General features: G+C 44.0%; 1 protein-coding gene across 7 annotated transcripts in view; it reads left to right on the forward strand.

Annotated features, from left to right (window-relative positions):
• RYR2 (ryanodine receptor 2) overlaps window positions 1–12640 on the forward strand; it is a 525506-nt gene that overhangs the window by 284211 nt on the left and 228655 nt on the right. For all 7 annotated transcript variants that reach the window (XM_036235620.1, XM_036235621.1, XM_036235624.1 and 4 more), the window contains 2 exons: window positions 4086–4269; window positions 6271–6406. In XM_036235620.1, coding sequence (XP_036091513.1) covers window positions 4086–4269; window positions 6271–6406 — 320 coding nt within the window. The remainder of the gene's footprint in view (window positions 1–4085; window positions 4270–6270; window positions 6407–12640) is intronic.

Raw genomic sequence — 12640 nt, forward strand, 5'->3', positions numbered from 1 at the left:
GGAGATATTTGTCTTTCTCTGTTAGATGCATTTCATTCAACACAATGCCCTCTGGGTCCATCAAGGCAATATTTTTTTCCATTCCCTTCCTTTTAGTCTGTACATGCCTTTTAATCTGAAGTGAGTCTCTTAAAGGCAGCATGATAAGGATCTTGTTTTCTTATTCATTCAGTCACTCTATCTTTTGGTTGGAGCCATTAATTCTTTTCCATTTGAGGTACTTGTTGATGGAAATGTAGATGTTACCATTCTTTATTCCTGTTTTTGATACATGTTTTTTCTTCTTAAAAAGTCCCTTCAACATTTCCTGTAATACCGGCTTGGTGGTGATAAATTCCTTTAGCTAATTTTTGTCTGGGAAGCTCTTTATCTGTCCTTCAACTCTAAATGATAGCTTTGCTGGATAAAGTATTCTTGGTTGTAGATCGTGGGTCTTCATCCTGTCGAATATTTTTTTGCCAAGCCCTTCTGTTCTGCATAGTTTCTTTTGAGAAATCAGCTGCCAGTCTTATGGGTGCTCCCTTGTAGGTAACTATCTGTTTTTCTCTTGCTGCTTGATGTGTGGGCCTCTTTGGGTTCCTGGTTTTTGGAACTCTCTGAACATCCTGGGATTTTATGCCCATTTCCTTCACCAAGTTAGGGAAGTCTTCCATCATTATTTCTTCAAATAGTTGTTCAACATCTTATTTTCCCTCGGGTACTCTAATGATGTGGATATTTTTACCTTTAATAGGCTCCTCGAATTATTATTATAGTCTTGGCTTTTTTTTTCTTGCCATTCTGATTGTGTGTCCTTGGCTTTCCCATCCTCTATATAGGTCATTTGATCCTCTTCTTTATTTACTTTGTTTATTCCATGTAATATTCTTCTCATCTCAGATAATATATTCTTCATTTCTGACTGGTTTCTTTTATAATATCCATTTCCATTTTTGTTTTTTATCTCTTTGTCAAAGGTCTCACTAATTCATCTATTCTTCCCATAAGTTCATTGAGTAATTTTATAACCAGATTTTTGAACTCCGCATCTGTTAGGTTGCTTGACTCCGTTATTCCTGGATCTCTGCTCCATTCCCTCATATGGTTTCTGCTTCTTTGTCTTCCCATTTTGGCTGTCTTTTCAAATCTGTTTCAATGTACTAAGCAAAGCTCCTAAGTCTTTCGGTCTTCTTAGTGTAGATTTGTGAAGTAGGTGTCCAGTGGCACAGTCCTGAAAGGGGTTCAGCTGCAGGCCAGAATTAGCCCCAGCCTCTGCCCCTCTGGGGCCACCTGTTAAGAATCAGCAAGCAATCCACAGGTGTTGTGCTTATAGATGCCTCAAAAGGCCACACCAGAACTGAGGCCAGCTGCCCCCAGTGTGAGTCTAGGTGCTGCTCAGCAAGGAGCACCTGACTCGCTGAGGACACACCTGGATGTGGCTTGGGTGGGGGCCCGAGTTGGGGGAGGCGGGTTTCAGGGAATCCTCTGGACAGAGCGACCTCTGGTACCGGGTTTGATGACTTAAGGCTGTGGCGGCGCTGTGTCCCTGCACTGGGAGGGGTGAGGCTCAGCAGGGAACAGTGGACACCGCCGGCACTTCTGTGCGAGCGAGTCTCGCCTCGGCCCTCACTCCGACAGTGTCCCCCTGTAAGTTCCCGGTGCGCCCAGTGCACAGCGGAACCGGCACTGGTGCTCAGAGCGAGCAGGTGCGTCACCGTGAGAGTCCGTGCGCGGACGCGGCCCCTTTAAGAGGCGCCTCAGCCGCCGCAGCCTCCTCCGCTGGGGACCAGGCAGCCCCATGGCCCCGCCCTCTCCTCGCTGCGGCGCTGTCCTGGGCTTCTCCCTGGTCCTGCAGCTTGTTCATCTGGACCCCAGGAGCCTTTTCCTTGCTGCTGCTCCTGGCTTCCGCCACGACTTTGATTGGGTCTCCGGAGGGACGAGCAGAGCCTCTGTCATCTGCGCCATTTCCCCCCCTCTCAAGTAAATTATTTTTAAGTATTCATTTTGTTGACATAGGTTTACTTACTGTGAAAATCTTCATTAAAAAAAGTATATGCAGATTTTTTTTTTACTTCTTTGAGTGAAAGTCAAGATAATTTCGCTTTTGTCCATTTGTGTTTTCGTTATGGGTTTATTTTCTGTGACCTTCTGGTGTGTCTCCACCCAGGTTGGGGTAGCAGTGGTGGGTTGTGTATGTGTGTTTGTGTTGTCTGTAGGAGAAGGGGTTCTATTCTTCTGGACTGTAAAATACATATATACACACACACATTCATATACATGTATGTATATATTTATGTATGTACATATTTATATATATATAATTTTTTCCCTCTAGGTATATTAATAACTGTATCCTGGAAGTAAGTGGGAGAAGGGAGGAATCTGTGTTAGGTAGTTATACGGTTTAATTTTAAATTACAAAATATAAAGATGCAATTCATGGCTTTAATTTTTGCCATGATAGTGTGATTCTACCACTTGGATTTTGCCAATTTAATTAAAAAACTTTTTCTTAAATAAGATGACACTTATTTCTATATTAGATAGAATTCCTAAAACTTGGCATAATTAATGATTTCGGAGGCTTAGATAGTATTTGTTGGACAAGAGACTTCTCCTAGAAAGTAATTAAATGGTTATTTTTCTGACACTGGATATTTTCAACTCAATAACCTAAAAACTGACATGCTATTGTTGCTCTTTTCGTTTGAAAATGTAGATATTATATTTAAATCAATTTTAAATTCATTCACTTTGTGTGATGAGAGTTGTTTGGCTTTGTTATCAATATATTTATGATTCAACTAGAGTTAATGGGATAAAATCTTGATAACAAATATTTCATTGCATATTAATTTTCATTTTAAAAGGGGATAAATGATTTTTTCTGGAAAGTAATTTCTGTTATTTTTTGGGCATTCATTTTAGAGATGATAACACTAGGTAATAAATAAATTACATTGATATAAATGATTTAGAATTTCAGGCAAAACTTTAGAATAGTGGTATAGTTTTACTATTTCTACTGTTTATGAGGCTGAAGTAAAATATTCCAAAATTATCAGTAAGTTTGTGTAAATTATGATACATTATAAATAATGTTTTTTGCATTGTTAAGCTAATTCTCATAAGGCTTTTATTGTTTTCAAAAATGTGATTTCCAATCCAGTCAGAAAATTAGCCAGAAATATTTCTTTGGAAGAAAATATTGCCATATAATTTTGCTGATACAGAGAGCAGGAAAAGAAGTATAATATTTTTATGCATACAATTTTGTCACAATTAATATTAATATTAGTAGATCAACTATAGTATAGGAAATCTCCCATTCTTTTATGGTACATGTTATATATTTTTTGATAAATTTTTTATATTGGAATAATTTGATTTATAAACACCACGTGTTAAAGTTCTTTCCGGAAACATTCAGAGCTTGAGTTTTAAAACTCAGAATCTCAGAAAACTCACCAAATTAACACATGCACTGCCAGTAGTATTTTTTTCTTTAACGGCAACATGATGTGCTTTTTAAATTTAATTTAAATACATTTCTTTCAGGAAATAGAAAAAATTTTAATATATTAATTTCTTGATTAATAAGTGGATTTTCAGAATTAATATCATTAGAATACATTTTTAAACTGGCAAGAATTAAACAGAGTGCAGTGAATCTCAATAACAGCATAAGAGTTAACAGTTCCTTCTCAAAAAAAAAAGCAAAACAAAACAGAACAAGTAAATGTCAGAATTGGGAATCTGGGAAGTTGCATCTTAAACCTTAAAGTAGGTAGTGCTTTAAAATAAAAAGTGGTTGGTTTCGAAATATTTAAAACATAAGTTTTGTAGGTGTTGGTCCTCTGGGCCCTTCAGGTTTTTCTCTACATGAGTTCCTCTTGATACTGGTGTTTTAATATACGTGAAAGAATAAAAACTTCTCATTTGAACATATTAATTATTACTATTTCAGGAAATCTAGAACCTTTCTTATGTGTTCCTTTTACAGTGGTATGAGGGAGAGAGTAAAAGCTTTAAATCATCTATCTACTAAAAAAATAAATATATAAAATCGTGAACACTGATGTCGAGAACTGTTGGCTGTTTATTAGGGGCCTCGATGCTCTTGGCAAAAAGGCGAAGGCGCCCGCAGCGGACTTGCCCATCGAGTCGGTCAGCCTGAGTCTGCGGGACCTGACGGGCTACCTGCACCCGCCCGACGAGCAGCTGGAGCACGAGGACCGGCAGAACCGGCTGCGGGCCCTGAAGAACCGGCAGAACCTCTTCCAGGAGGAGGTGCGTGGGTCCTGCGCATCGGTCTGCGCTGTCGTGCTGCGCTCGCTCGCAGGGAGGCGTGGGGCGTGGAGCGCGGGGCCCGCGGAGCGCGGCAGGGGCTTAGGCGAAGCCGCCGAGTGTGGAGCGGGGATGTCGTTTCGCTGTCCGCTCGGCCTTCGCTCCCGTCCTTCGCCGCGCTGTGGTCGGCTTCCTCTCACTTGTCTAAAAACAGACTCGAACGTCTGCGTGGCACGGGTTTGGAGGCGCCAGGGTGTCCAGCTGCCCGGCGGGGCTCCCCGGAGCTGCCCCGGGGTCGCGGGGAGCCCCGGAGAGCCAGGGCGCCAGGCGCCTGCCTGGGCGCAGAAGCCGCCTCTCCCTTTCGCGTGCGTTACATTCCCACGTGTCGTTTCATTTACCCGAAGAGCTAAAAGCTGTGTTTTACAGAATAACGGGAGGGCCATGTGTTATGTGTCACGGTCCCCACGCCAGAGTCGGAACTGGCCCCGTGTGTTCCAGAGGGTCAGTGGGAGGGGTCATGGCCGAGCTGGCGGGTCAGGCCCGCCCAGCAGTGTCACATTCTCCCTGGGGCCCCTGCGGGTGGAGTAATTGTTGTCTCCACGTTAAAGTATGTAAGAAAAAAGGTGTGAGGACATCGGTGAGTTCCCATGATACCTGTGTAATTCTGTGTGTTTCTAGTTTTAAAACTGCTTCCTAATTGTCTGCAAACAACAGAGTGGTTTATTGGAAATATATATATATGTCAAACCTTTAGACTATACAGCATTCATTTACTATCTGGTGAAACTAATATGAAATATTGGGCTATGAAATTTTGAAATTGATTTGTGTTAGTTTTTTTTTTTTTTTCATTTTCTCATATAAGACAATTTGGATGGGAATCTAGAAATGTTCTTAGGTTGATGGTGCTTCTTAAATTCTTGGTGCAAAGTAAGTTAATTTGATGATTCAACTCTTTTAGCTCTTCCTTTCATGTGCTTTGCCAAATTTTGACAACCTTAATCTGACTAATAATAAAACCACAATTTCAAATTTAGATAGCATCTTACAAAGTTCTATGGTGAAGTTTTGCTTTGCTTAAAGATCTTTTCATGAGCTTTTCTCAGTTTATTAGATCTTCAATTTAATATTAAAAAGAAAAATAATGATGATGATGACGACTTTTCTAAGAATAAGGACCTGATCTTACACGCATGTAGGAGAGGGAGAAAAACATTTTTCCTCTATTCACCTTACGCTTGTTGGCTATAGCCCTGCAAATTAGACAAAAGACAGATCTACAAGAGAAGAGCAAATAGGATTTTATTAACACATGCATCACGTGTGCACACGGGAGCACGCAGTGCTGTCTAACTCAAAGGAGTGCTGAGAACTTGGGCTTATGAGACATTTTGCAAAAGAACAATAAATATGTAGAGTAGTGATAAGACAAAGAAAGGGGGTGTTGAGCTTCCAGGGTGGCACCCTGTGAGAAGCTAAGCGTAAGGGGGACGCTAATGGAGAGTAGGGGCGAGTCAGAGGTCGTTAGACTGTGCGCAGCATCTGGGTTAAGAGTTGGGCCTGGTCTCGTGGCTGAGCTTTGTCCTGGCCTTCCTGGTAGAGAGGAAGGAAGGGCAGAGGATTTCTTTCTGAGTGTGTCTGCTTTTTCTCAGTTGTCTTCAGTTCAAGACCATCCTTATGCCAAAGCTCCATGTTTTCGGTGGCGTACCCTGAACCCCTTCACTTAGAGTAGAACACTTATGACTGGTTCATTAATCTAGTATTCAGCCTCGCAAATATAAGAATGAAATATGTTTTTTACATTGTTCTTCTGCTTCCATTTGAATCATTTCAGAAGCGTTTTTCTTTTACATGCAGGTGCGTTTTTCTTCCTGTCCTGTAAATAAACGATCTCAGTGTTCTTAACGGCTGCGACTTGCTTTATGCCAGCTTTGTTCTCTGATTAACCTGTGTTTGTGTGCGAGCAGACCACCGTTCTGATGGCGGTTTATCCCACCCTCCCAGGGGATGATCAGTCTCGTGCTCGAGTGCATAGACCGGCTGCATGTCTACAGCAGCGCCGCCCACTTCGCTGACGTGGCTGGGACAGAAGCCGGGCAGGCCTGGAAGTCGATCCTGAACTCTCTGTATGAGTTGCTAGGTAAGCAGCACGGGGCTTTCAAGCAACTGCTTGTGTAACTGCTTAAAATGATCATGTCACACGACAGTTTCATAACACGCTTCAGACTTGGCAGTTCTCACCTTGGCTGCCCTGAAGCCAGTGATGCTGGTATTTCAACCCACCTGAGTGCGAGTGTGAAGTATGGCCAGAGCGGTAGATTCACCTTCAGTTAAAGGAGGCAAGTCATCTGGGTGGAGTTTATAGGTGGGAGGCCTCTGTGTGATGTGCACTGAATGCTCCCTTTGTGGTTCTGAAGTGAGTCCCACAAGAGCCCTCTGACTCACGCCCTGTCCCAGCTCAGCAGGGACCGCCCCCGACCTCCAGCTCTGTCTGTCTGAGCTCTGCGTTTGCAGCTTCCATGTAACTTGACAAACATTACGTGACCCTCACTGTGGCTGACGCTGTGTTCCTGTTGGCTCCACGCAGGCATCGGTCCACATTATTTTTGGCCTGGACAATTCCTGTGGCTTCTACTTGTCCCTTGTCAGGAACTGTGAAATGTCTATGAGATTTTACCTATTTGTGCACTAGTGTGTTAGCCTGACATTAGGGTAAAGAGGAACAGTTTATTTCTCAAAGCAGTGGACCTAGCCACAATATCAGCACATTTGGCGACAATTCCTTGAGCCCTATTTTCACAGGACAGTATGAAGGGGACAGTTGACAGCTGTACTTGACGTCAGATTCCAGACTCATTTCTGCGACACATAAATGCTTTAGGAGAAGAGGTGCCCATCTGCGTGGGTTTGAGGGTGGAAAGGGTTATGTACAGAGAGAACGTTGTAGATGAGTCTAGCTAATAGGCACTGTTATTTATATTTGTATATCAACTCTTTTCATGATCTGTTAGCTCTCGCTTTCAACAGTCTGTGTGCTCATAAACCCATGACTAATAAAAATATAGAGAGAATTATGAGGATTTTTCTGTAATCATGGAAAAAGTCTGTTCCAGCATGTCGACACTTCGGTTTATCCTTCTGGGCGACTTACCCTTTAAGCCTGTGTTCCCTTTGCCTTCACAGAGCTCTTTGGGGATTAAATCTGGTTGCTTTAATTTTAGAACCTACTGAAGTGGCAGTAATAAGCTCTCCAAAGTGCTGGTGGCGTGAGCTCAGTGTCTCGTCAGAACTCCTCCGGTTTGATTGTCAGTGGAAACGTGGCCAGAAATGAGACTTTGAGTGATTTATGTATTCGAATAGAGAGAGAAGCCGTGGTTGTAGGTGAGAAGTTGTTTCCATTAGGACATGTTCGCTTGCAGGTAGCAGAATTCCTTCACTCGGCCTGATGCGAAATTTAATGATGCCCCTCACTGGTGAAAACATTGGGAGATGTGTTCTTGGCAGAGGGCAAGTTGGCGATATTAACAAAGTGAATAAATGTCGGTTGATACTATACATGAAACTTGAAACGTGCATATCCTTCAGTCTCAGAAATTCCACTTTAAGAAAAGACTTCTCGGGATGTGTTTGTGCAAGTGCGGGAAGGATGTCCGCCGACAGCCGCTCGTAAATGGCATAAAGCTGAAAACAGCGTCCGACCCGCGGGGCCCTGGCTCCGAGCGTAAGGGTAGCCTCGTGTCATCGCTGAACATCGAGGCGGCTGTGTCAAATGGACAGTCGTGTGAAACAGGCTGGGCGGGTGGCTGTCCTTCCCAGCGTGGCAGTCTGGAATGCGGCCGAGGTGAAGAAGCGAGGGAGACGCCTGCGTGTGCTCGGGAAGCGCTCCGCCGCGTGGACCGCAGGCGCGCGGAGCCGGCGGCTTTCTGCCGTGCCTCCGGGCGATTCCGGGGACCGTGCAGGAAACCGCTCGGCGGCAGCCGCTCGGGCAGAGCGCTCTCTCCCTGGGCTTTGTGTGCTGTCACAAATTTATTTTTAGTCTGTTACGTGTATTGTTTTATATCTGAAACCAGCAGTGACCGGAAACGTGTGATGACGGAGGGTCGGCGGTGAGCGCCGCACGTTCGTTCCCGTCCGCTCGTGTGCGGCGCACGTCCGCGTGCCCGGCAGCGTCCGTGGGTGGTTTCGGGCGAACAGAATCAGGAGGGGTTTTCCGTCGTAAGTGTTTATTTAAGTGCTCTTGGTTTTCTGTTTTTATTATACTGAACAGTGATTATTTTATTAGAAAAAAAAAATGAACGAACTCTTATGTTGCCTGAGAACCATCTGCTGACAGGAGCTTTTACTGAAGTCAGAGTCATCAGCACGTCGGTCAGTGGCCATGCAGCCGAAGTATAGACCTCGCTGTGGCTGGAAAAGCCTCAGCCTGCAGCAGTAAGGAGTTCAGCAAGATAACTATGTCACTATCATTTTCCCAGCTATCAAAAAGCTGGGTTCAAGTCTCATGAACCCCGCCCTGCTAAGCCTCCTCCCATCCTTCCAGACAGGGCAGCAGCCTCCTTTTATTGTCTTTGGTGAGTTTATTTATCGTGGAGAAAAGGGAGGCAGCGGGAGTGATGATCTGTAAGAACTTTGAAATTTGACGTGGAGGTGTTTCAGGTAGTGCGTGACCAGAGGATGGTTTTGGTGATGAGGTTTGTGAGCCACTGTCTCCAGGAGTTGGGGATGCCACGGGCAGCGATGGCCGTGGTTTGACAGACCTAGTGGTGGCACACTGTCATCCACTTTTTCCGACAGCCACACAGTCTTCAACCAGGATGATTTCTAAAGATGTCTGAGAAATGGCTCATTGGCAAACTCCCCCAATGGTACTCATTTTATAAAGGTTCAGAGCATGAAACAGGGTAGCCTGCGGTTTTTTAGTATGCCGGAAGCTGCCAGCTTCTGAGTCCTTCAAGACTGACAGAGGGTGTAGCAGTTGTGAATTTGCTGCATCCAGGTCTTCCCCGGTGACAGGGAGGCAGAGCTTCCTCAGTGCCGCGAGGCGCTGGGGAGAGCGAGCGAGAGAGGCAGAGAAGGCCCTGCCTTCCACGGCGGGCCCCCCAGCTGCTGCCCACGTGTGTGCACGAGACACGTCCCTGCTGGTTCCCCAGGCATTTTCTGCACAGACACATTTTTTTCCAAGTTGGTGACAGTCATTAGTATATTGTTAGTGGAGATTCATTTTATAACCAATTTTGTGAGATACTTGCTTCCTTAATCTGCTCCTACACTACCAGGATGCCCCCTCTTTACCTCCCATAGTAGGGGGTGCAACCAGGAGGTGACTGCAGGAGGGTGGGGGGCAACACAGCCCAGGCCCTGAGCACGGACTCCGGAGTCACAGTCGCCGGCCTGGCAGTCAGCTCCGCTGGGAGCCGGGCGCCTGGACGTGCCGCCGTCCCTTCTTCCATTGTCCTCCATGAGAAAGCTGGCGCTCCCCCACCCCCCGCCCCATCAGGCTGTGGGGGGCAGAGAGAGGCAGCGCAGCCTTGACCTGGTCGTGTGGCCACGTGCCATCTGGTTCTGGGGGACAGTAGCCAGCCGGCGGGGGCTGAGCGCGGTCTTTCCCCGGTGGGCATGTTGGAAGTCCCCAGCCAGGCCCTGCTCCCGTGACGGGCGCCATGGCCGGCTCCGGGTGGCCCCTGCCTTGGCCCAGGTGCGGCCAGCGGTTGGTCTCCCTCCAGTCCCCTTCCCTGCAGGCTCCCTGCCTGCCCTCCGGCGGGGCTTGGGGTGACCCTGCAGGGACGCTGTCTCCAGCGCCCGTGGGAAACCTTCACACACCCTTGGCACAGTGCAGGCTCGTGGGCGGGTCCCCTCACGCGTCCGCTTGCGGGCAGGAGCCGGCAGACCCGGTGTGCGGCCCCGCCAGCCAGCCTTCCGCAGCGCAGTCTGCGTTTTCTTCGTTTGCTTTTGTTTTGTATGGATTTCAAGACTTAGGGGCATCCACTTGTTAATCCTAAAATTTAAAACATTTTTCTGGGTTCTGGTTCCATCGGCCCCCGTGGGTCTGTGCTGTTCAGGGCCTGTTCGCTCCTGCGTGTTTCTGGGCTTTGAGCTCCTAGAGGAGGCCGCGTCTGGCATCCTGCTTTATCTCCAGCACCGAGGACAGCGCCTCGTGCATGGCAGCCCTCAGGATTCGCTGCTGAATGTGTGGTGAAAGTGAGAGTTTTCTTAGATTTTTACATTTCAATCCGTCAGTAATTTTCTGATTCTATGAGTATTGTGAGAAATTTTGAGTCTTATAGTTTAAAGACACTAAAGCATGAGGGCACAGCGAGGTTATATAATACTAAATGCAGAATATTTTTTACAATAGAAATATTTTCAATTAACCGCCAATATTACTTTTTATAGTCTGATTGTATAAAAGTTTAGGAATTTAAGTAGTCGTTAGAAAATTTGGTTCAGTAAACTAGCATGTTCTTCTTGAGAGCTTAGCTCAGATGTTTTTGTAGTTCTTAAGTTTAACCACTTCCGCACTGACATTCCATTGGACACTGGGTGTCATTATTTATTCACTATCGTGGGAAATAATGTAACTAATAATTTTCAGGCAATGCGAAAAGGTGTAATAAAACAGTACTGTATCTAAAAGATCTTAAAATATGTTACAAGGGGACCTGCAAACCATTGCATTGTATTCATATTTTATTCATGTTCCTATTCTTAGCGCCAGCCATAGTACCCGATGCATTTACGTCAATATTTCTTAAATGAGGAAAAATAGCAACGTACAGGGAATGAACGACATAGTACGTCAAGGCCAATTAGCCAGCAATTAAAGTGTATTCTAAGGTTTAGCTCGTCCTGCACCGAGGAAAGGACACTTGTCTGGGGTTGCTTCTGTACCGTGGTGCTCCAAATACGGTCACCATGGCTCTTTGGAGATGAGAGGAGCATTCTGAGACATCGGCCAGCGATGGCCAGTGTAGATCCTGATGCCATGTTTCTCTTGATCTTTTTGAGAAGGAAGTAACTTTATTTTTTAACTTTAACATTAATACATCTTTATTGTAAAAAATTAGAAAATTAATAAAATAAGAAACTGCTCTTAAACATAACCCATCATAGGGTGTCATTTGATGTTTCCAACATTTCGCTATTTTAAACTTGTGATGAATTTCCTTCTGTTTCTCTTACACGTTCCCATTACTTTAGAAACTCACGTAACTGATCTCTTATTAATGAATTTGCTGAATTCTAATAATTCAGACACTCTATCTGTAAAACATACTGTGTACATGCATACACACACATTCTTAATTTCAGCAACATTCTATTTTACTGAGTTAAATGTTTTCATTAGAAGTGTTTACGTTTGTTATAAGTGTGTATACACTTTAGAGTATCAAGATCATTATCCACGACTTACTAAGAGGCTTCCTAATGCATTTCTGGCTCATCTGAAGAAGGGCCCCCTCCCCGAGTGAATGTCGGTGACATGCTGCTGCATACATACTGTCCTGTGTGAGATTTCCGGATTCACACTCATGCAGGAGACCGTTCTGTTAGGCTTTGGGACCACGGGGACAGTGTCTTGTAAACGAGTAGGGAAGTCTCCTCCGTCTACTTTGGAGTGGTTCAGCGTAGAGGTGATTTATTTCTCAAATATACACAAAAAGTCCTGGGTCTTTCACATACTACTTAATACTCTTCATGGTTTACTATTTTATTTAGATTTTCTTAAGATTTTCCTCCTTTGGGTCAATTTTGATATATAACTACATATATATACACATATATATACACACACACATATATACATATGTATTTGATATATATATGCATATGTGTATATAAAATCAAAGATATATATATATATCTTCATTTTTTTCTCCCTAAATATTAAAAAATTCCAGCACAAAAATATATAAATTTATTTTTCTTCTTTTGTCCTTTTTTTCTTTTCTTCTTGATTAAAGTAGTTGGTATTTAGCCTATATTTTTAAAAGTCCTTGACTAGATTGATCAGTTTTACTCTTTTGTTATGTAGACCCCTTCTGTTTCTAATGCATTAATTTCTACTTTTAGTGCTATTTATTTTTCTTATTTTACTTATATTTATTTGGTGTTCTTTCCTTATATTTTGAAAGGAATATTTAGTTAACATTTTTTTCACTCTGTTCTTTAGCAGTCAAAGTGTTCAGTTAATTTTCCCTGAGTGCACTTGACCATCCACTGCTGGTTTTTAGGTAGCATTCCTGTTTTTCAAGATTTACTAGACAGTCTATGATTGTGGTATTGATTCCCAATTGACTCAAAAATTACTTAGGAAAGAGTTTAAATTTTTAAGTGCTTGGGTTTTACCTTTGTTTCTTCTTTTCTTACTCATTTC

Source organism: Rousettus aegyptiacus, unplaced genomic scaffold (genome assembly GCF_014176215.1).
Source record: "Rousettus aegyptiacus isolate mRouAeg1 unplaced genomic scaffold, mRouAeg1.p scaffold_m13_p_18, whole genome shotgun sequence".
Lineage (NCBI taxonomy): Eukaryota > Metazoa > Chordata > Mammalia > Chiroptera > Pteropodidae > Rousettus > Rousettus aegyptiacus.